General features: G+C 41.6%; 1 protein-coding gene and 1 pseudogene across 12 annotated transcripts in view; both read left to right on the plus strand.

The window, feature by feature from the left end:
* The window catches only part of GBF1 (golgi brefeldin A resistant guanine nucleotide exchange factor 1), a 120,070-nt gene that overhangs the window by 71,674 nt on the left and 21,910 nt on the right, over positions 1-26,486 (plus strand). For 6 of the 12 annotated variants that reach the window (XM_042909090.1, XM_042909089.1, XM_042909092.1 and 3 more), the window contains 6 exons: positions 15,318-15,449; positions 20,894-21,012; positions 21,550-21,658; positions 22,187-22,247; positions 23,519-23,573; positions 24,297-24,395. In XM_042909090.1, coding sequence (XP_042765024.1) covers positions 15,318-15,449; positions 20,894-21,012; positions 21,550-21,658; positions 22,187-22,247; positions 23,519-23,573; positions 24,297-24,395 — 575 coding nt within the window. Of the gene's footprint in view, positions 1-15,317; positions 15,450-20,893; positions 21,013-21,549; positions 21,659-22,186; positions 22,248-23,518; positions 23,574-24,296; positions 24,396-25,832; positions 26,050-26,486 lie in introns of those variants that run through there. The other 6 variants (XM_042909096.1, XM_042909098.1, XM_042909097.1 and 3 more) reach the window with 3 other exon arrangements.
* On the plus strand, positions 9,195-10,499 carry LOC122202662 (annotated as a pseudogene).

Raw genomic sequence — 26,486 nt, forward strand, 5'->3', positions numbered from 1 at the left:
TGTGACAATCAGGATTCAAAAGAGTTTCATTGCCCCAGAAAACTCTGTCTTATCTCTTTAAGTCACAACCTCCTTGCCACCCCAACCCTTCTCAACAACCATGGATGTATTCCCCCACACTGTGGTTTTATCAAGAAGGTCATAAAATGAAGTCATACAGTGTGTTACTTCTGAGACTGGCTTCTTTCACTCAGCATGATGCGTCTGAGATTCAGCTAAACTGTTGCACAGATCAATAGTTTGTTCCCTTTTTAACGTTGAGTGGTATTCCATTGCATGGATGTACCACAGTTTGTTTATCCTATCCATTCACTAGTTGAAGGACATTTATTTGGCTTCTCCAGTTTGAGGCGATTTTGAGTACAGCTGCTATAAACATTCACATACAGGTTTTTGTGTGAAGAACATCGGTTTGCATTTCTCTAGGATAAACACCCAGGAGTGGGATCTCTGGGTCAAAGGGTAAATGTATGTTCAGCTTTATAAGAAACTGCCAAACTGTTTTCCAGTCTCTGTGTGACTTTGCATTCCCACCAGCAGTGAGAATTCTGGTCTCTGCCCATCCTCTCCTGTACCTGGTATTTTCAGTATTTTTACTTAAGCCATCCTAGTAGGTAGGTAGTGGTATCTCCATGTGGTTTACATTTGCATTTCCCTAATGGCCAGTGACACTGAACCTCTTTTTCATGTGGTTATTTGCCATCCACGTATCCTTTTTGGTGGACATGTGTGTTCAAGTCTTTAGCCCATTTTTTAAAATGAATTATTTGTTTTCTTACTGTTGAATTTTTTTTTTAAGTTTATTTATTTATTTTGAGAGAGAGAGAAAGAGAGGGAGAGAGAATCCCAAGCAGGCTCCGCACCATCAATGCAGAGCCTGATACGGGGCTCAAACTCACAAACCCCAAGATCGTGACCTGAGCTGAAATCAAGAGTCAGATGCTTAACCAACTGAACCACCCAGGAGACCCCTTACTGTTGAGTTTAGAAACTTCTTTTTTTTTTTTTCTTCTAAGTTTTATTTATCTATTTTGAGAGAGAGAAACAGAGGCAGCACCAGTGGGGGAGGGGCAGAGAGAGGGATAGAGAGACTCCCAAGCAGGCTCTGCACCATCAGCACAGAGCTGATGAGGGGCTCAAACTCACGAGCCCCAAGATCAGACGTTTAACCAACTGAGCTACCCAGGAGCCCCCTTACTGTTGAGTTTACAGACTTCTTTATTCATTCTGGACTCAAGTCCTTTATTGGCAATACAGTGGTTTACAGATGTTTTCTCCGAGACTGTAGCTTGTCTTTTCAATCTCTTAACGGTATCTCTCATAGAGCAGGCATTTTTAGTCTGGTGTATCCATTTTTTTCTTTCGTGCATTGTGTTTTTGGTGTCATATCTAAGTACTCTTTGCCTAATCCCAGGCCACAGAGACTTTCCTATGTTTTTTCCTAAAAAATATACAGGTTTCAGCTCTTTGTTTACATCTATGATCTGTTTGAGTTAATTTTTCTACACTGTGTGACGTTTCATTGGAGGTTCTTTGTTGTTGTTGTTGTTGTTATATAGATGTCCAGTTGTTCTAACATCATTTGTTGAAATCAATGCCTTTTTTAGACCAAATTCTCCTTCGGACTGTACCTCTTTAGTCCTGAAAGAGTTACAGAGGATTCACACTTGGGTCCCTCCTCTCTTTCCAGGGATCACCCTTGTCCTCTTGTTCTTATTTCTTTTGGAGTCTTCCTGATTTTGGGTTTATTTTTAATGGCATGTAATGGAACACTTATTATTTGTAAGTTAGTTGATTGAGCATAAAGTATTTCATTATAAAATGGCCATCCATCACAAGAAGGCATGTGGGCTGTAAAAAACATTAACTGTGTGCTCTGGGCTGGTATGCAACTTTACCAGAATAATGCAGCTTTTGTATTGTGTGCAGTTGGGATAAAATAAGAGACAGATAGACAGATATTGTTGGGAAAACAGGTGTTGGCTGAACTCGGGTTCTGTTGCATGTATTCTGAATATGGTTGTTTCCCAACACTTTTAGGATTGCTCCTCCAGATTCAGCTGTCTAAAAGTTTCCCTGGGCACCTTTCAGAGCAAATAACATGACTTCTCAGAGTACTGCTGTTTCCAAAAATGTTCTTGTTCATTCTCCAGCTCACAGACATGTCTTTAGAGACAGCAATGGCAAGCGGTTAGAACACTTGTCCTGGCCCTTATGGGTTACATTTTTGATGCCTTTGTTTTCCCCATCTGTAAAATGGGAAATGTACCTTATCATCAAATTCTTGATGAACCCAATAGTGCAAAGAGTGGCTGAGGCAGAATAAGATTCCTTAGTCTTAGTGTCCTAAGAATTTATGATCTGCTGCTGTAGAAACCATTTTCAGCTGTTAGAAAAAAGTGAATAAATAGGATTCTGGGGGCGCCTAGGTGGCTTAGTCAGTTGTTAAGTGTCTGACTCTTGATTTCTGCTCAGGTCATGATCTCCCAGTTTCAAGAGTTTGAGCCCCAAGTCGGGCTCTGTGCTGACCCTGCAGAGCCTGCTTGGGATTCTCTCTATCTCTCCCTCTCTTTCTGCCCTTCCCCTGCTCTCATTCCCTCTGTCTCTCTCAAATTAAAAAACTAAACTTAAAAAAAATTTTTTTTAAATAGGGGCACCTGGGTAGCTCAGTTGGTAAGCATCCGACCTCAGCTCAGGTCATGATCTTGCAGTTCATGGGTTCAAGCTCCACGTTGGGCTCTGTGCTGACAGCTCAGAGCCTGGAGCCTGCTTCGGATTCTGTGTCTCGCTCTCTCTGCCCCTCCCCTGCTCATGCCCTGTCTCTCTCTCTCTCTCTCAAAAAAAAAGTAAAAATTAAAAAAATAAATAAGCATAAATTTTGAAAAATAGGATTCTGTACACGTAAGGGGCAGGGAAGATTGTTCCCAGGCCTATAATTGATACTCTTTGGGGATTCTCCGAATCTTCTCCAGAAGTTTTGGCTCTTGACCCTTTAGTCTTTTACATATCTGTAGACTTTGCTAATGTTAATTCAGAATTTAGTTCTTTCTCATTTCCTTTTACTGCCTCTTCAGGGCCCCTCTAGGGTCTCCTCTAGGAGACCTGACAGGGTAGTAATTGATAATAAACCTGTAATTGTCTTCTCTTCTTGCTATCGAACACTGGAACTTTTTACTAGAATACGAGAGGAATTAGGATTGAAAAAGTTGCTTCAAGTGTAATGACTGCATAAAGTTGGGGTGAATTGTTCTGTTTTAAAGTATAGTAACACAAGTTTTTTAATTTCTCCTGGGCTTTCAAATTGCCTGCTTAAGTTTGGGCTTGGTCTTGAACAATGTATGCAGAAAATGGCAAGGCAGAGTAAAGGACCAGAGCAGCTCTGGCTTGCCTGTATGTTACCATCTAATTGCTTTCCTTTCAATATGTGCCAATTTCCTCTAGAAGGGTGAAAACTAGTGTTTATAGAGTTGATACACATCAAACTTTGCTCTCAGTAAGACAGATGGATCAGTCTGTCCTTGGGCCTCTGCGATACGTTTGAGGCCAGTCCCTGTGGGCCTCATTTAGCCCTGCCGGCCTTGTTAAAGGGGCCTCACTCTTCCTCTTGGATTAGGAGGGAACCTGGGCAAACCTGATACTTAATTCTTGTGGCGGTACTAAAATCAATAACTAACAGTGTTTAGTCATCAGTTAGGGAGGAGGAAAGTTAGAGAAGAAACTTCAATTCCAGGATATTTGAATTTTAAATTTTTATTTGCCATCCGACTCATGGAGTTAATACATCTAGAAGTAAACCTGTAGCAATAGCATGGTGTAACATTTAAGAATATAATAAGTGTTTAAGAGCATGGACTTTGGAAACCAGAACAGACCTGGCTCTAAATTCTGCCTCTTTCATTTTTTGTGTGATCTTGGGCAAGTCACTTAACCATTTAGAGCCTTGGTTTCTTGATCTGTAAAATAAGAACAGTAATACTGTTTCTCAGGGTTATTGGGAGGATAAAATAATCTATGTATAACAATTAAGCTTAATAATCTGTGTAGCTGTTACTGATGTCTGAGTCAAATTAAGGTTGTTGTCCTGGACAGTGGAGTAGTAGTATTCTTGAAAGGGTGGTAGGTGGCAGCTTCTAGCATCAAGCTAAATTGGCTATTCAGGTTGGATTGGCCATTAAGGGCTAGAATCAGCCTAAAAATGAATACTTCCCAAAGAATTTTTAAAGGATCAAGTATTAGAAATAATTTGCCTTTCTTAGTGTAAATGGTTGGTACCATTATCTTCTAGCTGGCCCATCGACCCACCTTATACCTGGATGTGATAGTGATTAAGCCATCATATTTTGTCTCATAAAGAGTTATAATATCAAAGACAATCTCCCCACTCTCCCATCCCAAATCTAAAGGTACCTTGAGAAACTAAGCATTTGTTTAAGAAAAGGAAAAAAGAGGATCTACTGTCAAGATCTTAGACAAACGAATTGCTTTCCCCCGGGCTACCTTCTTAACAGACAGTCTGCATTCATGTGCACTTACTCCCAAACTGTACTTTGCTTTTTGTTAAGTTTTAGGGATCTAAAGGAGCCTTAAGGAATTCAGTTAAACTACTGCCACCACCATCTTCCCTAAGAAAACTCTGTGGATGAGAAAACTGTGGCCCAAAGAAGTGAAGTGTTTTACCCAAGGTCACATAGTTAGTGATAGGCCAAGACTGGACATTTCTTTATTTTATTTCTCCTCTTGTAGAGAGCAGTTTGCAAAGCCTTGTCTGGGTTTGACCCTTAAGTCTGGAAGGTAGTACATTTCTCTGAGAGCTGTCCTTTGGTAGTCTTCCTTCAAGTCAGTTCCTGAAGTCAAATCTAAATCCCCACCTGACCATTTGAGGTCTGGAAATAAAGGGATGGCAGGTGTGGCAGATACTCCAGAGGCTTCTGGCTTTACCAAAGTTTAGTTTATTTTATGCTTTGGACCACTACACTTGATGTCCCCCCTAGTGACCACAAAGAGCACAGCTCCTTCCTCCTGAGATTACAGTATCTCAAAAATTCCATTTGTAGATCGTTCCTAATCTTGCTTTGTCTTTTACAAGAAATATTCCTGGGTATAGCATAGTCAGAAAAGTAGAATATGAGGACCTAACACTTTTTCCTAAAATGGAATGTGCAGGCATAAACAGAAAAGCCAAAAACTGAAAAGCTTTTTATGCTCAGATAATTTTGTTCTGTGCCTCTGGATATAGAAGTATCAAGAGGGGTAAATGAACTTCTGTTTATATCATGCTCTGATTTATTAGTCTGTTATACATGATCCACCTTGTGAGTGACGATATTCTGTCTCCAGAAACATGAGCCAATATTTGCAGGATGAAGAGCAAGGATGGGAGCAGGCTGGTGACCCTCTAGAAAGTAAGAAGGGAGAAGTAGGCTCTGAGGGCAAAAGGGTCGAGACAGGCATTTCTGAAGCCAAATGGTGTTGAAATAATATACCACAGGCCTTTTTCCTTGTCAGCGTAATCCAATTGAGAATGCCCAACCGCCCCTGACAAGAGTCACTCAGGAGTGAAGAGCTTCGCTACCAGGGAAAGCAGCTTATGTGTGCATTTTGGCTCAGGAATGTGCCAGCCCAATGCTGGCCAAATGAGAAAAGGCTACTGCAGGCTGGAGAACACCAACCTCCTGAGAGGTTGGTGACGGCTCCCCTGTAGGCTAATAAGAAAGTGTTTCCTTTTGTCTAAGGGCAGCACTTGATGCCACTGTTGAGACCTTTGACATAGATTATCAGAGAGGATGGCAAGCTCTCACGTAAAAAGAGAAAACAGTGTCAGGATTCATTCCCTTTTGGACAGGTCACCTCATCATCTGAAAAGACAAGAGACTTGGGGACATCTGTAGACTCTCAAATTGCTATTGGGCCAAACTGAGACTTCTCTGTTTTAATATCATTATATATGGAGTTGAGCTCCCTGCTTACTGCTGTTGAACAGAGTGTGAGCAGAGTACCACCAAGACATCTCTAAAGGGTTTCACTTTGCTTTGTGTTGAAGTGGTTCATGAGCTTCTCCAGAAATAGTTTAATAATTCTTGTTGTAATTGTTCTTATTCAGCACTGACTAGCCAGAAGTAGGTCTCAGATTTGGTTTTAGAAGCAGGTGGCTTAGTCCTAGAAGGATCCCAAGTGTTCTTTCTTCAATAGGGAGTTGAATTTCCCCTCCTTGTAATCATTCCTTTTTTTCCCTTCCCATCTTGGAACATGAACCAGTCACCTTCAGAGTACCCCTCTACCTGATCTGCACTCTCTGTTTACTGGACTGTTTGTGCCTTGAAGTTGACAACTTTCCAGGGCGGGAATTTTGGCTGCTTGGCAGTGGTATCAGATGTCTCCTTGGTTGTGAAATTAATCAGCCTGCTTACTATGAGCAGCATCATGGCACCTTTCCCCTGAAGGACTCAGGCAGCTTTTCTCACTCTTCTGAAGAAGATCTAGACAATTGAATCTCATTCCCAGGGCAGACTGAGCCAGGCGGCAGAACACCAGAAACTTTTCTGTTCTGGCTTCATAGGAAGCAGTGGAGTTAAATAGCTAGGGGCACAGATTTTGGAGTCACATGAACCTGGATTTGATTCCCATTTACACCACTTGCTGGTTGTACAGTCTTAGCTGAAGAGTAGATCACTTCCTAAGTCTCATTTTCATCTTCAAAATGGGGATAATTACAAAGGGAAAAGGTATATAAGGTGCTTAGCACATGGCATGGCACAAGGTAATATAAATAGTACCTGCTATTAATATTGTTATTTTTATCTCTTCTAAAAAGAGGATGAATGTTTCAGTCATTTGTTTAAAAAGGGAAGCCTCTTCCTTTCTATGATAACTGTGCATACCTTGGAAAAAGCTGAAACCCTCAGAAATTAGAAGAGCTATCCCAAATTGCACCCTACGTAAATAATAACTACTAGTTATCTTGGCATCTATCCTTCATTTTTATCCCTTTTAAGCTTTAGTAATCAAAGATAGAAGGTCTGCCTTTGAAGTTTTTGATATTTGCTTAAATCTTAAGAAATAAACTGAACTTACAGTAACTTAGAGTATTAAGAATCCTGGACTGGGGGACGCCTGGGTGGCTCAGTCGGTTGAGCGTCCGACTTCAGCTCAGGTCATGATCTCACGGTTCGTGAGTTCGAGCCCCGTGTCAGGCTCTGGGCTGATGGCTCAGAGCCTGGAGCCTGCTTCCGATTCTGTGGCTCTCTCTCTCTCTCTGCCCCTCCCCCATTCATGCTCTGTCTCTCTCTGTCTCAAAAATAAACATTAAAAAAAAAAAAAATTAAAAAAAAAAAAAAAAAAAGACTCCTGGACTGGGACTCCAGAACTAAAAAACTAGAATAATAATATCTTAGTTATATTCATTACACTTTATTCCATGCATTGTACAACATATTTTACATGTATTACATGAGATAATATGTGTAAATTACCGAGCACAGTGCCAGACACATAGTATATGCTCAATAAATGTTAGCTGCTGTTATTTGTTTTTAAATATAACTTATTTTAATTCTCTAACACCTATTTTAACACCTAATAAAATACAGTCTTTGAAAATTTAGTATCTATCACACAGCCATTAAGTTGCAGAACTAGAATTTGGATCCTGCTCAGAAGTTCATGTTTTTACATAGCGCCCTCAACTTCTAGTCTCGGTTCCAACACTAACTTGCTTTGTAGCCTTGTACAAATTACTTAACCTTTCTAAATCTTAAATCTCTCATTCATAAATTATTTTTAGGGCCTATCTTAGCTGTAATACCTAGGATTTGGAGCATTTTCTAGAAAGGCCAGTTGAAAATTAGGGTTTATTTTTGTAGAGCACTTTTACTCAAAGTATAATCTGTAAACCATTTTAGGTTCACAAACTGCTGCTTGGTACATGGTGGGATGTGTACAGAAATTGAGGGAAAACACTTAGAAACTTTTATAACATCTTGACAGTTTATATATATTGACAATTTTATATATGTTATAATAATAAAATAGAGCTTATATTGTATTATGTCTTTGTTTTTTAAATTTCCTTCTCTAGCAGTTCGTTTTATTATAGTTTATAAAACAATGGATCTGCAATGGATTGATATAAAGGGGGAAAAAATTGGCCCTTAACCACAGACAGTTTGAGAAGCACTGTTTTAGAGGACCATCTGAACATCTTAACAGGATTATGAATTGAAATTCCAGTTTTGTTTTTTTTAAATGTGTTTACTAATGTGTTTACAAAGAGGTACCTCTTAAATCAGAAATGCCTGGGGCACCTGGGTGGCTCAGTCCTTTGGGCGTAGGACTTCGGCTCAGGTCATGATTTCATGGTTCGTGGGTTCAAGCCCCGTGTCGGGCTCTGTGCTGACAGCTTGGAGCCTGGAGCCTGCTTCAGATTCTGTGTCTCCCTCTCTCTCTGCCCCTCACCTGCTCACGCTCTGTCTCTCCTTCAAAAATAAATATAAACTTTTTTTTTTTAATTTTAAAAAGAAAAAATAATCAGAAATATCTTGGGGCAGCTGGGTGGCTCAGTCAGTTAAGCATCCAGCTCTTAATTTTGGCTCAGGTCATGATCTCGCAGTTTGTGGGTTTGGGCCCTATGTCGGGCTCTGTGTTGATGGTGGGGAGCCTGCTTGGGATTCTTTGTCTCTCTCTCTTTCTCTGCCCCTCCTCTGCTCATGCTGTACCTCTCTCTAAAAATAAATAAATAAACATAAAAAAAAACAGTGTTTATTAAGAAAGAAAGAAAAAAAAGAAAGAAAGGAAGAAAGAAAGAAAAAGGGAAGGAGGGAGGGAGGAAGGAAAGAAGGGAGGGAGGGAGGAAGGGAGGAAGGAAGGAAGGAAGGAAAGGACCTTACAAGTGGTGCCCTGCTAGAAGCACAATCTCCCACCATCCCCACCTCCCCCCCCCCCCCCCCCCACCAAAAGCTGCAGTGGGTATTCTTGTTAGAATGTCTCTGATGCTCCTAGCAATCAGCAGTTGAACCTAGAGAGCAAAACTGATTCTGCCTAGACCAAACTCTTGGGAAAGTTAATTGTATATATCACGATTCTCTTTTTTTTGGAGGGGTATGGGAGTGAGGGTGATAATGAAGGTTCCTGGTAGGCTCATTAAAAAGTCTAGCTTTGGGGCACCTGGCTGTGGAGCATGCAGCTCTTGATCTCAGGTTGTGAGTTTGAGTCCCACAATGGGTGTAGATATTACCTAAAAATAAAATCTTAAAAAAAAAAAATCCAGCTCTTCTAGTTTTCTATCACTAAGTCTCCATAAGCATTGACTCACACAATAGAAGTGCTAGAATGAATGTATTTTAGCAGTTATAGATTCCAGCTACCTAATTTGACAGATGAGCTTGGGTGTTGTATGCCTGGCTATTGTTAGTAGTGAGACTAATGATCACTTGTCCGTTGACTGGATTATATACTATGTGAGCCACATCCAGAGCCTCCAGAGAGTTCTCTATGGGACTTTGTCCAAGCTTCTATATGGTATCACTCCTGACTGCTCCAGGCCTCTCATGCCATAGTGAGCTCTTTCACCTTATGGAGCAGAAGATTTGCAAATAAAATCTAGCGATATATTAAAAGAATAATATACCAAGGCTAAGTAAGGTTTAATCCTGGGAATGCAAGGATGATTTAACATCTGAAAATCGATTAATCTACCATCTTAACATTCTAAAGAAGAAAAACCACTCATCATATCAATTGATGAAGAGGAGGCTTTTGATAAAATATAATATCCATTCCTGGTAGTGAACATATGACTAACATCATACTTTACAGTGGAACACTGAATGCATTTACCCTAAAATTGGCAACAAAGAAAGATGTTTATTTTCATGCTGCTGGAAGTCCCAGCCAGTGCAGTGAGACAAGAAAAGGAAATAAAAAGGCATGTACATTATTAGAAAGGAAGAAATAAAACTCACTATTTACAGATAACATAATTGTCTATGTAGAAAACCCCAAGGAATCTACAACAACAAAATCCTAAAACTAATAAGTGAGTTTAGTAAGGTCCCAGAATATAAGTTCAGCACACAAAAATCAATCATACTTCATCTCTTTGATCTTGGCCACAGAAATGAGATGATGAAGGGGATATCATCGTTTGGAAAGTGTTGCAATAAGACACACATGTTGTGACACTGCTGTGACTCTAAGGCCTACCACCTTCAGAAGTCAACCTGTGGCAGTTACGGCTATCCTGCCAAGCAGAAGAGAAAGTAAAACTGGAGTGCCAAGGCTAAAAGATGAAATACCACTGGGACGGTCTAATGAGGCACTTAAAAATTGTATACTGCAGATTCAGGCATGGATTCCGTGAAAGAATGGCATCTAAGCCCAAGAGGGCAACTTTTGCAGTATCCAGTTCATCTTAAGGATTTCAATGATCAGTCACATAATACATGTTCTGGTTTAAAACAAAACAAAACAAAAAAATCAGTCCCATTTCTAAATACTAAAACATCTGAAAACAAAACACAATATCATTTACAAATATACCAAATAAAAATTAAATTCTTACATATAAATCTAACAACATATATAGAATTTGTATGCTAAAAACTATACTGATGAAAGAAATTAGGAAGATATAAATAAACAGAGACTACCGTGTCCATGAATTGGTAGGCACAACTTAGTAAAGATGTAATTTCTCCCTAAACTGATCTATAGACTCAGTGCAATTCCTGTCAAATTCCCAACAAGATTTGTTTTGTAAATACAGACAAATTTATGTTGAAATGGAAAGGCAAAGGAACCAGAATGCTGAAAGCAGTATTGAAAAATAGTAAAGTTGGAAGGATCACTACCTTATTTTAAGACTTAGAATCAAGTTAATCAAGACAGTGTACTTTCAGAGAGTTAGACACACAGATCAGTGGAACAGAATAGAGAACCTAGAATATACTCACAAAAATAAGGCCAATTAATGATTGACAAAGGTGCAAAGACAATTCAGTGGAGCAAGAATTTCTTTTCAAGAAATGTTGTTGGAACAACTGGACATCCATATGCAAAACAAAATAGAACCTCCATTGAAACATCACACATTGTAGAAAAATTAACACAAAATAGATCACAGATGTAAAACAAAAAGCATAAACCTGTATATTTTTTAGAAGAAAACATAGGAAAGTCTCTGTGGCCTGGGATTAGGCAAAGAGTACTTAGATATGACACCAAAAACATAATGCACGAAAGAAAAAAATGGATACACCAGACTAAAAATGCCTGCTCTATGAGAGATACCGTTAAGAGATTGAAAAGACAAGCTACAGTCTCGGAGAAAACATCTGTAAACCACTGTATTGCCAATAAAGGACTTGAGTCCAGAATGAATAAAGAAGTCTGTAAACTCAACAGTAAGGGGGCTCCTGGGTAGCTCAGTTGGTTAAACGTCTGATCTTGGGGCTCGTGAGTTTGAGCCCCTCATCAGCTCTGTGCTGATGGTGCAGAGCCTGCTTGGGAGTCTCTCTATCCCTCTCTCTGCCCCTCCCCCACTGGTGCTGCCTCTGTTTCTCTCTCTCAAAATAGATAAATAAAACTTAGAAGAAAAAAAAAAAAAGAAGTTTCTAAACTCAACAGTAAGGGGTCTCCTGGGTGGTTCAGTTGGTTAAGCATCTGACTCTTGATTTCAGCTCAGGTCACGATCTTGGGGTTTGTGAGTTTGAGCCCCGTATCAGGCTCTGCATTGATGGTGCGGAGCCTGCTTGGGATTCTCTCTCCCTCTCTTTCTCTCTCTCTCAAAATAAATAAATAAACTTAAAAAAAAAAATTCAACAGTAAGAAAACAAATAATTCATTTTAAAAAATGGGCTAAAGACTTGAACACACATGTCCACCAAAAAGGATACGTGGATGGCAAATAACCACATGAAAAAGAGGTTCAGTGTCACTGGCCATTAGGGAAATGCAAATGTAAACCACATGGAGATACCACTACCTACCTACTAGGATGGCTTAAGTAAAAATACTGAAAATACCAGGTACAGGAGAGGATGGGCAGAGACCAGAATTCTCACTGCTGGTGGGAATGCAAAGTCACACAGAGACTGGAAAACAGTTTGGCAGTTTCTTATAAAGCTGAACATACATTTACCCTTTGACCCAGAGATCCCACTCCTGGGTGTTTATCCTAGAGAAATGCAAACCGATGTTCTTCACACAAAAACCTGTATGTGAATGTTTATAGCAGCTGTACTCAAAATCGCCTCAAACTGGAGAAGCCAAATAAATGTCCTTCAACTAGTGAATGGATAGGATAAACAAACTGTGGTACATCCATGCAATGGAATACCACTCAACGTTAAAAAGGGAACAAACTATTGATCTGTGCAACAGTTTAGCTGAATCTCAGACGCATCATGCTGAGTGAAAGAAGCCAGTCTCAGAAGTAACACACTGTATGACTTCATTTTATGACCTTCTTGATAAAACCACAGTGTGGGGGAATACATCCATGGTTGTTGAGAAGGGTTGGGGTGGCAAGGAGGTTGTGACTTAAAGAGATAAGAGGGAGTTCATATAGAACACGTACTGTATCCCAATTGTCACATCTTCACAGTGATTACAGGAATCTATACATATGTTAAAATTTATAGAACACTATACCAAAAAGAGTCGATTTTACCAAATAAAAAAAAAATGGTGTACATGGCTCTGGAAGTGTCAAACCACGGCTGTGAAATCTCCCTAGTCTTTCTAGAAAGTACAGTTATAGCAACTGGATGAAAGCTCAGAATATCTGTTCCCTGCCCCACTTCTCAATTAAAGATTATTTTTTCCATCTAGACTTTTATATCTCAAATATACTAAACATGACCTTTTTTTTTTTTAAGTTATTTATTCATTTTGAGAGAGAGAGTAAGTGTGCAAGCAGGGGATGGGCAGAGAGGGAGAGTGAGAATCCCCAGCAGGCTCCGAGCTATCAGTGCAGAGCCCGATACGGGGCTCGATCTCATGAACTGTGAGATCTTGACCTGAGCTGAAATCAAGAATCAGATGCTCACCTGCCTGGGTGCCCCAACCATATTTTTAAAATGACAGAACAAATCATATGTAATAATTATGTTTCTAAAGCAGCAAGACTAGATGACTTTACATTTTTTAATGTGCTTTAAAAAAGTATTTTATATATTTCCGTTTTTTCTAGTATTTCTATTCCTTGCATAGTTCAACCCTCTACCACCTCACACACACAAAGGTTTTTTTTCTCCAGGTTTTTCCTGCAAATTGTACATCTTTAGGTGGGGGTAGGTGGGGGTAGGTGGGGGATAAGAAGCAGGTTTTATACAGCTGATGTGATCACTGTACATACAGGCTTGGAAAATGCTACCCAATCTGCCAATTAATTAAAGCATTAATCTGAGGAGCAGCCAGGCTGGAGAATGTTTACTCAAAGAGGGGAGTGGTAGGAATTGAGTGGGAAGCTCCCTGCATTTGCATGAATATGAACGTGCTCAGAAAACCCAGCTTTCTTTGTCTCTAAAGGTGGGCAGCCTTGATCTTGTCCCTAAATCTTTCTGGGCAATTTAGGAAGCTTTTCAAGGAGCTGGTCTCTCAAAGGCTGGAGCACAGCCAAATCTAGAAATGCAGACGCTATACAGCAGTGTGGAGAGCTAGTCCAGTGTAGTGCAGCTTCTCAGACCTGGAATGAAACCTTCTAAATTCAGGAATACGTGCTGGTAATTAGGTAGAATATATCTAATGGTTTCACAGATTTTGAAACCGTGTTCAAATCCCGGCTCTGCTTCTTAACAGCTGTGTAATTTGGAGCCAATCATGTAGTTTATCTAAGCTTTATTTTTCTCATCTGTAAAATAAAAATTATGAATTGCTCCTTCATCTCAGAGCAGTTAGCCCTTTGCTTTACTCTATGCAGAAAGGGAGCTAAAGAGTGGATAGGACTTTCCAAGAATACAGGCTGTCTCCAGGAGTTGGGACTGTGCAGCCTTTTGTTCTTTTTAGGCTTATTTTTCAGGCGAGGGACTATAAACCTTAGGGTTTCCCCTCACCTTCCTGGGATGTGCTACGTTCTTTATCTCTATGAGAAGTGACCTTGACCATAACAGCAAAAGACATAAAGATAGCTCATCCTAGAACCTCTTTGGTTATGTTGGCTATAGTTGAGATGAGGTTTATCTGTGTGTCACTAGGGAGAGTGGTGAAATGGACGTGGAAAATTGATCCAACAATGGTGATATTAAAGAATTACTTTTAATTTTTAAAATTGTGGTTAAAAAAATATATATATGTATATACATATATATGTGTATATGTATATGTATATACATATATATGTATATATATATGTATATACATATACATATATATATATATATATATGATAAAATTTACCATCTTAACTATTTTATTGCTAATTTTTTAAAAGTTTATTTTTAGGGGCACCTGGGTGGCTCAGTCAGTTAAGCATCCGACTTCGGCTTAGATCATGATCTCGCGGTTCCTGAGTTCAAGCCCTGCATCAGGCTCTGTGCTGCGAGCCCGGAGCCTGGAGCCTGTTTTGAATTCTGTGTCTCCCTCTCTCTCTCTGCCCCTCCCCACTCGCACTCTGTCTCTCTCTCTCTCTCAAAAATAAATAAACGTAAAAATTTTTTTAAACGTTTATTTATTTTTGAGGGTGGGGAGGGCCAGAGAGAGAGGGGGACAGAGGATCTGAGGTGGGCTCTGTGCTGACAGCAGACAGCCTGATGCAGGGTTCAAACTCAAGAACCGTGAGATCATTTTTGACCTGAGCCGAAGTTGGATGCTTAACTGACTGAGCCACCCAAGCACCCCCATTGCTAATTTTTTAAGCATGATAATGATACTGTGGGTTTTTTTAACTTCTTTTTTTAAATTTTTTTTTTTCAACGTTTTTTATTTATTTTTGGGACAGAGAGAGACAGAGCATGAACGGGGGAGGGGCAGAGAGAGAGGGAGACACACAGAATTGGAAACAGGCTCCAGGCTCCGAGCCATCAGCCCAGAGCCTGACGCGGGGCTCGAACTCACAGACCGCGAGATCGTGACCTGGCTGAAGTCGGACGCTTAACCGACTGCGCCACCCAGGTGCCCCTTAACTTCTTAATCTTTGAGCTACATAACTAAAAATTTTACAGATAAAATGATACATCTGTGATTTGCTTTAAGGTAATCCAAAGGGAGGAAGATTGACCCAGCAACCAGGAACTTTAGCCTCATGGCACAGATAAGAAGGGCCTTTTTCTAGAGTTTAGCTTTTGTCAGATGGCATCATTTCATTTCTGTTTGTTTTCTTGCAGAACTCTCAGAAATTGAGCCCAATGTGTTCCTCCGTCCATTTCTGGAAGTGATTCGCTCTGAAGATACCACTGGCCCTATCACTGGACTGGCGCTAACCTCTGTCAACAAGTTCCTGTCCTATGCACTCATAGGTAAGAACTCAGGCTTTGTTGGATGACCACAGCACTTCATTTCCTGCCTCGCCTGGGGTGGTCAGGCCTTAGGCAATGATCTGGTGACACTGGAAAAGTTTGTCCCAGCCATCTGTTTCCTTGTAAGGAGAGAAATAGGACGGTTATTGGTTACTCATTATGCTAATTGACTCAGGTCGTGCAGTGTGGGGAGGGAGGGAACGTTTCCTTGGGACTCTGGTTTCTTTGTGCTTTGGAGGGAGTTAAGGGTATGGTGCCCTTGGAGGTTTGGTTCGGTTTATTTTTAAAATTATTTTTCAAATACAGTGCATGCTTATTTTAAGATAATAAAGAGGTGACTAAAAGAATTAATGGTTTCTCCTTTTTCTTAATGTTCCTCCTTCTTCCTTAGGTAAATAATGTTGACAGACTGATTTGAATCTTTCTATACCTTTCTCTACATGTATACAACTATATATAAAGTATCATTTAAAAAAATAGGATTATGTGCTATGCATTTTCTCCTTTTTTTACTTAATACTATTAACTTAGAAAGATGTACATGATATAATTATCCATCTGATTTGTTCTTTTCCCCCCAGTTTTATTGAGATATAATTGACATACAACATTGTGTTAATTTAAGGTGTACAACATAATGATTTAATATATGTTACAGATGATTACCACAATAAATCTAGTTAACATCCATCACCTCATATAGTTTCAACTTATTTTCTTGTAATGAGGATTTTTAAGGTCTGCTCTCTTAGCAACTTTCAAATATACGATGTAGGTTTTTTTAAGTTTATTTATTTAATCTCTATACCTAACATAGGGCTCAAGCTCACAACCCCAAGATCAAGAGTCTCATGCTGTCTTCTGACTGAGCCATCCAGGCACTCCTCAAATACACAATGTAGTATTATTAACTGTAGTCATCATGTTGTACACTACATCCCCAGAACTTATAAATCTTATAACTGGAAGTTTATATATTCTTCTTTTAGTGTCATAAGATATATATAATGTAAAAATTGCCATTTTTATCATTTTTAAGTATACGATTCATTGGCATTAATTACATTCACAGTGTTGTACAATCATCACCACTATCTGTTTCCCAAACTTTTTTACCCCAAAAGAAACTCTAAACATTAAGGAACAATACAGCATTTCCCTTCCCCCCAAGCCCTTGGTAAGATTTTTTTCTTCGTAGTAAAAGTGTATAATTTCTATGAAGCATTTTTTTTTTTATTTTTTAATATATGAAATTTACTGTCAAATTGGTTTCCATACAACACCCAGTGCTCATCCCAAAAGGTGCCCTCCTCAATACTCATCACCCACCCTGCCCTCCCTCCCACCCCCCCCCCCCTCCCACCCCCCATCAACCCTCAGTTTGTTCTCAGTTTTTAACAGTCTCTTATGCTTTGGCTCTCTCCCACTGTATAATTTCTATAATATAGATATAATATCAATCTTTTTCTTACTGAATAATATTTAATATTTAGGTTTCCTAATTTGAGCCACTTACAAATAATGCTGAAATAAGCATCCTTATTCATATGTCCTTACTTATTAATTTTCCTTTGTATGATAGATTCCTGTGCTTGAAATTTTTGGATTAAAGGCCATGAGCATAGTACATTTTTTTTTACTTTAATTTTTTTTTAACGTTTATTTATTTTTGAGAGAAACAGAGACAGAATGTGAGCGGGTTAGGAGCAGAGAGAGAGGGAGACACAGAAGCAGAAGCAGGCTCCAGGCTCTGAGCTGTCAGTACAGAGCCCGACATGGGGCTCGAACTCACGAGCTGTGAGATCATGACCTGAGCCAAAGTCGGACGCTCAATCGATTGAGCCATCCGGGCACCCCGCAAGTTACATTTTTATATGTGCTACCAGGTTGCTTTCCCAAAAGCTTATAGTAGTTATACTTCCAACAGTAATGTTTGAGAGTTTCCATTTCCCCACCCTTACACCTGCACTGAATATTAGCACTATTCATCTGTGCTAATTTGGTGAGTGAAAACTAGTATTTTATTGTTTTTATTTTTTTAAGTTAAACATTTGAATCTCTTCTCCTTTTTCTGTTATTTTACTGAGTTGTTTTTGTTTGTCTTATTAATTTATAGGAGCTTATATAGTGGGGATATCACCCCATTATCTATCATAGTATTACAAATATTTTCTCCCAATCTAGCCCAAATATTTTATCCAGACTGTTGTTTATCTCTGAATTTGTTTATGGTGTCTTTTGGATTCCTTTTTAGTTGGTCTTGTCACTCAGGATCCTGAATTCCTTTTCCCCTGTTGCTAGCCCATGTGCAGGGGTGAGGAACATAGAAAACAGACAGCTGTCTTTGTTTCTAAGGAAGGAGACAAGAAAAGACTAGCTCTGGCTGTAGCTAGCTAGGGAAAAAAAAAAAGACCTTTGATTCAGGGCAAGAAGGCGCTTTATCTTTTCTAGAAAGTGGGATTTGCTTAGCAGATGCATTCAGGATCCTGAGCAGAAATCCTGGGTGCCAGCTAGGTTCTGAAGAGGCGCATCCATCTCTCCAGATACCCTAGTCTTAGCTTCATACTTTTCCTGAGCAAAAACCAGGCCCGGCTACTTCCAGCCTCACCCTGAGCACCACCTGCAGGTCATCTCTCTCCACAGCCTCCAGCGGCTGCCCTCCGTGCTTCTTCCCTCTGCTCTCTTGTCAGTGTTACTGTCTCCCCTTCCTGGACTTGGCAGACACGCTTGTCATTGGAGACCTCAGGCCAGCTGGTCACTGGAGTTTCCTGTGGTGGGAAAAGAGAATGCTGGAGGTGGTGATTGCAGTGGGCATGAGAAAGGGGGCAGGAAGGAGTGTATGAAAGCCAGAAGGCAAAGGAGATGAGATTGGCAGCTTTCCCTTCAGTCTGCTCCAGAGTGGCTAGGAAAGGAGGACATTCTAAGGAAGACGCGTTCTGCTAAGTGAGCTCAAGCCAAACAATATTTTGTTTAGGCTATCCTAGAAGAAACTATCCCTCACCTGTCAATCCTGTGACCCAAGGCTTCTAGAATTATTTTAGATCCTACTCCAAGGATCAGCCTTTTGTTTGGCCCCACACAGCTGCCAGACCAGGATTTGTGCCACTGATTGCCTGGCAGGCTGTGTCTGTGGTTCTAAAGACCTATCACTCTCACCTGCCTTTTTTAGAAAATTAACTGTGCTATTTCATTCAAGCTCAGGGGATAAGAGCAACAAAGAGATCAGTTAAACTACTTTAACAAGGGAGATTACTGAAAGAGGGGAAGAAATAGACCTGTAGGAGCCTTGTGAAGCAGGAGTAAAGCTGCCATTCACATAGCTCTGAAACCCCACATAATACTGAGGACCTGGATTTCCTGTGCAAGGAAAAGTCCAGCTACGGACCACGGAGGCCTGAATAGTCAGGCAAGGGCTATGAGAGAAGACTCAGGCAAGGGTCTTCAGGTTATTGAAGGCCCTTGAAGGCCTTCGGGTTATTGAAGGCTCAGAAACTTCAGATTTTCTGAGTTGAATGGGAGAAACATGGAGAGTTGGGGTGATAGAAGGAGCTAGGGCACCCCATATACTATGTATCATCATGAAATTGGCTTCCTTCTTTTTTAAAAAAATTTTTTTTCAATGTTTTTATTTACTTTTGAGAGAGAAAAAGCTAACAGGGGAGGGGCAGAGAGAGAGAGGGAGAGAATCCTAAGCAGGCTCCACACTATCAGCACAGAGCCCGATGCAGGGCCCAAACCCACGAACCTTGAGGTCACGACCTGAGCTGAAATTGAGTCGGACGCTCAACCAACTGAGCCACCCAGGCGCCCCGAAATTGGCTTTCTTCTGCATGAACTCTAAGTAACCACTCCTGGTGTTCAGTGGGGGCGTGCTGTATGGACAGAGTGTCTTTGACCAGGTGTCAGAGACTAACCAGGACAGAAGAGAAAAAAGAAAACAAATGAGAATCACTTATAATTCATGAAAGTCTTCAGGCTCGTTGTTACAAGGGAAATGTTTTGGTTTCTCAGCCGCACCCCTGAGCTTTAGGCTCAGGAACTCTGTTATTCAGGTACCAAGAAAGAAAAAATGGTAAGAATTTCTTTTAATTCCCACTACTTAAAACTAGGAGGTGCTCCTGTAGTACACCGTGCTACCTCTGGAGCAACCTTTCTCTGTCACTCGCAAAGCCTTGCCATGTCCCTCCTTTTTTCCCCTACTTATGTTTCCCTTTCAAGGATAATCTGGGAAGTTCTGCAAGACCCTTGAAGGGCTTGAGGGAGGCCACTTCTTTGGCTACTCCTTTTGGATATTTAGCAGATTAATGGGAGTAGTTTCTCCCTTGGCAGTATTTGTGTTAGTTTCCAGCATGGTGCTGGTTGTCTGATCTAGCTTCTCCCCTCTTCTTATTCACTGTTGAAATTCTCTCTTCCTCCTACTCCCGGGTCAGCCAGCCTCCAATCTTGTTTAGTTTGTCCCCTTTTTCTCCTAATGCATGTTTAGTTAAGCTGGTAGAATGATTCTTGCTCCATGTCATATTGTTTTAAGTAAGAATGCAAAGCAGGAAGAAGTCTCTGATTTGCTATAAAGTGGCACCCAGATATATGTATTGGCAGCAGGGACTGTCCATTTCTTTCCACTACTCTCCTACCTCACTTGCACCTGAACACAAAACCCCAGAAGCAACCAGAGAGAGATGTGTTGAAGGAGAAAACATGAACAGAGAAAGTCTACAACCTTGGTGTTCGAAGGTCTCGTCCTACTTGGCCCTTGCTCTGGGCCAAAAACTCCTCTATTTCTAGGCCCTTCTTCTCTAAAATGAGTGGCTTTACACCAGTGAGTCCAAAGTATGGTCCCCCTGACCAGCAGCATTAACTTGTCCTGATATCTTGTTAGAAATGCACATTGTCAGGCCCCACTGTAAATCTACTAAATCAAAAGTTCTCGGAGTGGACCCAGCAATTTGTATTTTTTTTTTTTATTTAAAAAAAAATTTTTTTTAACGTTTTATTTATTTTTGAGACAGAGAGAGACAGAGCATGAATGGGGGAGGGGCAGAGAGAGAGGGAGACACAGAATCGGAAGCAGGCTCCAGGCTCTGAGCCGTCAGCCCAGAGCCCGACGCGGGGCTCGAACCCACGGACCGCGAGATCGTGACCTGACCCGAAGTCGGACACCCAACCGACTGAGCCACCCAGGCGCCCCGCAATTTGTATTTTTAACAAATCTTATTAGTGATTCTGATATATACTTAGGTTTGAGAACCACTGTTTTACACAGTGGGATTTGTGCTGAGGAGCTTGTTAAAGCCAGTTATGAGCAAAATTCTCCGGTAGTTCAAGTAACCATGGGTTGGGAAATTGAAGAGGAGAAAAACAGTCTCTCAAGGCAGTGCCTATACAGGATATCTTGCCTTTCTGTCTCTCCTCTCCATACAATTTAGTCTCTTTTTCTGTTGGAGCAGATCCCACTCATGAGGGCACAGCAGAGGGCATGGAGAACATGGCGGATGCTGTCACCCATGCCCGTTTTGTGGGCACAGATCCTGCCAGCGATGAGGTTGTCCTGATGAAAATCCTTCAGGTAAATGGAGGGGAAGAGCAATTAGGCTAATGGCCAGGAGCTGGTGCTATCGGCTCTCCTTACCCAAGACTGCCGGCAGCACGAAGCTGTGTTTTGACTCCGCTGGGGCTTAGGGAGCTACTTTGTTTCTAAACAAGCAGCTCGGGTACCCAGAGTAAAAGCTTTTCTAATGAAAATAATTAACAGCTTTAGATGAATTGATATCAAATACCAGAAGCCCTTACTTAATACATTTGTACCTCTGGTGGACCATATCTGCCGTTCATCTGTGGGACTCATGGGCTAGGGCTGGAATGAGTGCTGAACTATATCTGGGTCATGGAGAGTAAAGGCACAGTTCCCAAGATAAGTTCCTGGGAGATCCCCCCACACCCATCAAACTGAAGTGAGGTCAGCATTCTTGCTAACCTCTCTTTCTCACCCGAGTGCTTCCGTAGGAGACTAAAGGAACAGAGGGCAGCTTCTCTCCCCTCAGGTACACCCCACTTTACCCAGCCTGCTTTATTTATCGCTGTATCTCCTCTTTCTTCCTGGTAGGTGCTGCGGACTCTGTTGCTGACCCCAGTGGGTTCCCACCTAACCAATGAATCTGTGTGTGAGATTATGCAGTCTTGCTTCCGGATCTGCTTTGAAATGAGGCTCAGTGGTAGGTGCTTGAATATTGGGCCTGTCACCATTCCTAGGGCCAGTGTCTGTGAGTATAAATATAGGATACTGTCTCTGAGCCCCAGAGAGGTGGAAAACTCTGGACTTGTCCTTCACCTACCTTGTGGAGCCAAAGAGGTCTGGAAGTCTTTACTTGACTATTGTGCAGCTAGAATAGAGACCTTAGTTCATTGTGCCAAGGCAGAAATTGGGATAGATCCCCAAATGACTTAGCCCAGGCACCAAATCTGCCTCCCTTGGGCTTTCGGGGATTGACACCAGCCTGCAACCCTTAAAAACGCATCATCGTGCACCAACACCCCGCCCGCCCTCAGCTTTTTCTCCTGTCTCAGTAGTGCCACCTAGTGGGCTACTGAAGTTGTGGCTGCCAGGCTGAGCTGGAGCTGGTTTTAATAAGTTTGGCATAATCCTTAGTAAACAAGGTTTGGAGGGGAGTCTGCTCTGAGAAGCCTCCTGATAATAGCACAGCAAGTAATGACACCTGTGTTATTTGTTTTTGCCTGTGCAGAGTTATTGAGAAAATCCGCAGAGCACACTCTCGTAGACATGGTGCAGCTGCTCTTCACAAGGTAAACCTGCTGCTGTTTGCTTCAGCCCGGCTGCCCGGGCCTCTTGAGCTTGCCTGCTTCCACACAGCCACTTCAGGGACCTGGCCAACCCCACAGCCACTTCAGGGGCCACTGGGATTATGGATGGGGGTAGTTCACTGGGCCCAGGGTTACTGAATAAGGGGAAAGGAGAAGATAGCTGGCTTGGCCTCAGAGGGAGGCAGGGGGTTATTTGATCTAGGCCAACAGATCTTGTTCTGCTTTCCAAACTTGTGTCTGTTTCTGTGCAGGTAGCAGCTGGGAAAGGGAACGCAGAGAGGAAGCCAAATTCAAGGGAGCCTGGAACAGGGTGCTGAACTCCCAGAGCTCAGTCTGATTTCTGTGAGAAAGGACCAAGGCTAGGGTGACAAACCTTGTTGGCCCAGACTCTCCCGATTTTAGCACTGAAAATCCTGCATCCCTGCAAACACTTCATTCTCTGGCAAACCAAGACTGCTGGTTACCCTCATCAAGGCCCTCAATTTAGGGGCTATGAGGCCTTTTCATATTATGCCTAACTGCCTGTTTCCTACACCTCTTTTCAGTAGACTAACTTTGAGAAGAGCTGACTGAGGCAAGAGCTTTAAAGCCTCCCCTGGGAGATATTAATAACGGGGTTGGTTATGTATCTGTGCGGCCCAGGGTTATATAGGAAATCAGTGTACCTTCTGCTCAATTTTGCTATGGACCTAAAATTTCTCTAAAAAACAATCTAGTTAAAAAAAAAAAATTCCCCATGGTATTTCATTTTGCTCTCAGATCCATAAGTAATAATTCTTATTATCCACACATTAGATCTGCCCCTGCTCCTTGCTACAAAGCATTCCCACTCTTCAGGCTCAGATTTATTGTTTTCAAAACTCAACCTGCCTTTTACTGCTCACACTATGTCCAGTCTCCTGGGATTTTGATGGACTGCCCTCTCCCCATATTGTGCCTTTCATCTGTACTTGTTAAGTAAATACCAGCAGGAAGGGGTCGGTTTAGGATGAAAAGAGCCTCCACACTCCAAGGGCATTAGTCACTTTGCCCTGGTGACTCCCTTTTTTTTAAGAATGTGTCTGTATTATAAGTCTCCCAACTTCTTACTTTGATAAGGTTCTCAAAAGGATGAAATTAGCCTGCTTCTCTTCCTAGCTTTTCCTAAGAGACAGGGCATGCCCTGGCCCACTGCATCTTTGGGCTGTGGCTAGCATGCTGGGGAGATTTGTTGTTATCCCTAATGACAGTTCATGGGGTTCTCTATCTTGTAGGTTACCTCAGTTTAAAGAAGAACCCAAGAACTATATGGGCACCAACATGAAGAAGGTATGAGCTGCTGTCCCTCATCCAAACTTTGGTCTCTCAACTTTAGTGCTATGGGGATTTTCCTGGACACCCTTGCTTGGCAAAAACATGCTTTTGCCTAGACAGGTCTGCTTGGAATCTAAAAAATAGCTATCATTCATTTAGTGAGAAATTTATTCTTCCCCAGATACCTTTCCTTCCCCAACCTTTCCTTCCCAGCCTATCTTTGTTGACCCACCACATAAGCTGGTGAACCAGTCCTTCATGGAAACTTGGTAAGGCCCATCAGATTGGGCTAAAAATGTATGTTGATAAAAGTGAACGTTCTGCCATCCCCTCAAAGCCCAGACTTGTCAGTAGGTAGGAGGCCTAAAGAGGCTATGCCCTAAGTCCCACCATAATGCTGGATTAGAATGGGCTCACACTTGGGCTTGTCTCTGTTGATGAGACAAATTAAGCCTGACTCTAGATCAGAAGGTTCTCAAACTGATAAAAGAATGTGATCAGAAGAATGGCCTCTTTCTATTTTAAACTGAAGTCCTGAACTTCACAGACCTCTGATGAGGATTCTACTTGCAACCCTAAGAGGTTCTTCCCGTGGAGATGGCCCTTGGCTGTTTGGTGCATGCACCTGACCTTCCCTTCTCCCCAGCTCTCCATCCCTATTCCTGCCCTATGCCCTATTGGCGTGTGTCTGAATTTATTTCACTTTGTTTAAATCGTTCGTTTGCCTGTCTTTCACAGATTTCTCCATGTCTCCTCAACAAACTGGAGCTAAGTAGTGGGGAGCAGACCAAAGCCCTGAACCAGTTAGAGAGGGTACTACTCTTTAAGAACCTCAAGGTCTCTCTCCCTCTCCCTCTCCTTTCCCCCCTTTTTATTTATTTAAATGTTTATTTTTTTAATATGTAACATCTGGGTCACATTTCCATTGTGCAGAGCACAACTTACCCCTACCTAATAACACAGCACGGTTTTGGAAGAGTTGCATGTGTTTGTAGCTTTGCAGTGTTGGGAATTTCCCTGGGGGCATCTGGTTGCATGGAGACAGAAGGAAGCTTTGAACTGGTGACATATCATGTAGTGAGCCTGGATAGAGAGCTTGGGTCCTGCTGACATCTTGCGGGGATGTTAATATCTACCAATTTGGGGGAACTGTGAGGGACCTCTGAGCAAGCCCCTTCCCTCTTCTACCCTTTGCCTGTCTCAGAGCTGGCATATGGAGCTTAAGCACAGTCTTTGGCTCTATTTAGATACCTGAACTGGGTTTGGAGGGAAAGGATAGTCCCATCTAGTTGGGGTCTTTTATTTTTCGTAGTTAGTGTTAAAGCGTTCCTTCATTCCCAGGTTTAGGACTCTAGGTGGAGGGGAAGGAGCTGGATAGCTCAAGATGGGTTCTGCAGAGATGCTCTCTGTCCCTTAAAAGTTGAGATGTAGAGGAGTTTAGGGGAGAGGTCCAAGTTAAAGATTACCCCTAACCCCATATCCCTGCTTTAGGAAGAAGAGGGAGAGAAGGAGGTATGGGCTGTCTATGTTTAGGCTGTCACATGAGTGGCATTCTGGAGGTGTGATTGTGGAAATCCAGGTCATTGAAGATTAAAAGAACTGTGTATGTGTGTGTACACCTAGGTCCCTAGGCCTGCATTCTTTTTGCACAGTGTCCATTTTCATTTATGTGCTTGACTCATCTCAAGTTGCAGCTCTCTCTTCAGTGGCTACCCTGCCTTTTGCCATGATTATTAACCTAAGACCTGCCCTTTCTTTGTAAAGCTTATACTGCCCTTTGGAAATACAAAGTTATATGGATTAGGTGTTGGAGGGTTCCATGAACAGGGAACATAACTGTACTTTGTCAGGGCTGAGGCATTTGTGAGAATTGGAGCTTCTCATCCCCTACTCCAGCCAGGAGGCAGAGAATACTAATTGAAATGATCAGGTTGGAGCTAGTTTTGCAGAGATTAAAGAAGGAAACAGGCAGGGACTAATCCTAGTGTCAGAAGGAATCTCATTGAGTGACTGGTTTCTCGGTGGAAGTAGGACCACCTGGAGTCACTAAAATTGGGAATCCGCCTAGAGAGAAAAGATATCTCACAAAAGTGGATCCAGATGTTAGTATTTTTGGATCTCAGTGACAATTGCCAATAAAGCTAGGAGGTTCTTGTTTTCCCTCATTAATCTCTTGAGCTTCTTGACTGTCTGTATGTTTGGCTGACTCTTACTCCCATAGGTTTTTTTTTTTTTTTTTCGTTTGTTTTTTTGTTTTTTTTTTACCATGAACTTTCTTCAGATGAGCTTCAGTGGTTACTAGAGAGAGCATTCTAGTTCCTGTTTAACCACAGTGCTCAGAACACTTGAAGTTCCATTCTAGGCATATGACTGTAGGCATTCTGGCGATGGTGGCATAGTATAAATCCAGTGTGAAGTTGTTGCCACATTAGTAAGAGCTGGGTGTGAGGCTCAACTTTTGGACCTCTCTCCTTTCTGGGTGGAGCTTTTGGTAAGGAAGAATTATATGGTTTCTAAACAAAGGATTAATGGTTACCCAGGTTCTGGAGGGCTTGGGGGAGGTCGAAGAAGGAGGCCTATCCCCCAAATGCTAGAAGGAATTGAACAGGCCAAGGATGACAGGGTATATTCGGCCTTTAGAAAGAGGCTCTTACTTTGTTAGAGCATTCTGATGATTCCTCGACCATTACAGTTACCCAGTCCAGGAATGGTCCCTTAGTCTAGAAATAGTATGGAATAACTTTGGAGGGACTGGTAAAGGACTGGTCTCAAACCCTAACAGAAGGCATCAGGACCAGAAAAAATGAAATGGGCTTAAATAAAGTAACTGTGAACTGAGGGTGGAGAAAATGCATAAAAATTTATATCCTAGAGTAGTTCCCACAATAGGTTTTAGAAATTTTCCTTTGTAACTAAAAGGAAGCTATA

Source organism: Panthera leo, chromosome D2 (genome assembly GCF_018350215.1).
Source record: "Panthera leo isolate Ple1 chromosome D2, P.leo_Ple1_pat1.1, whole genome shotgun sequence".
Taxonomy (NCBI): domain Eukaryota; kingdom Metazoa; phylum Chordata; class Mammalia; order Carnivora; family Felidae; genus Panthera; species Panthera leo.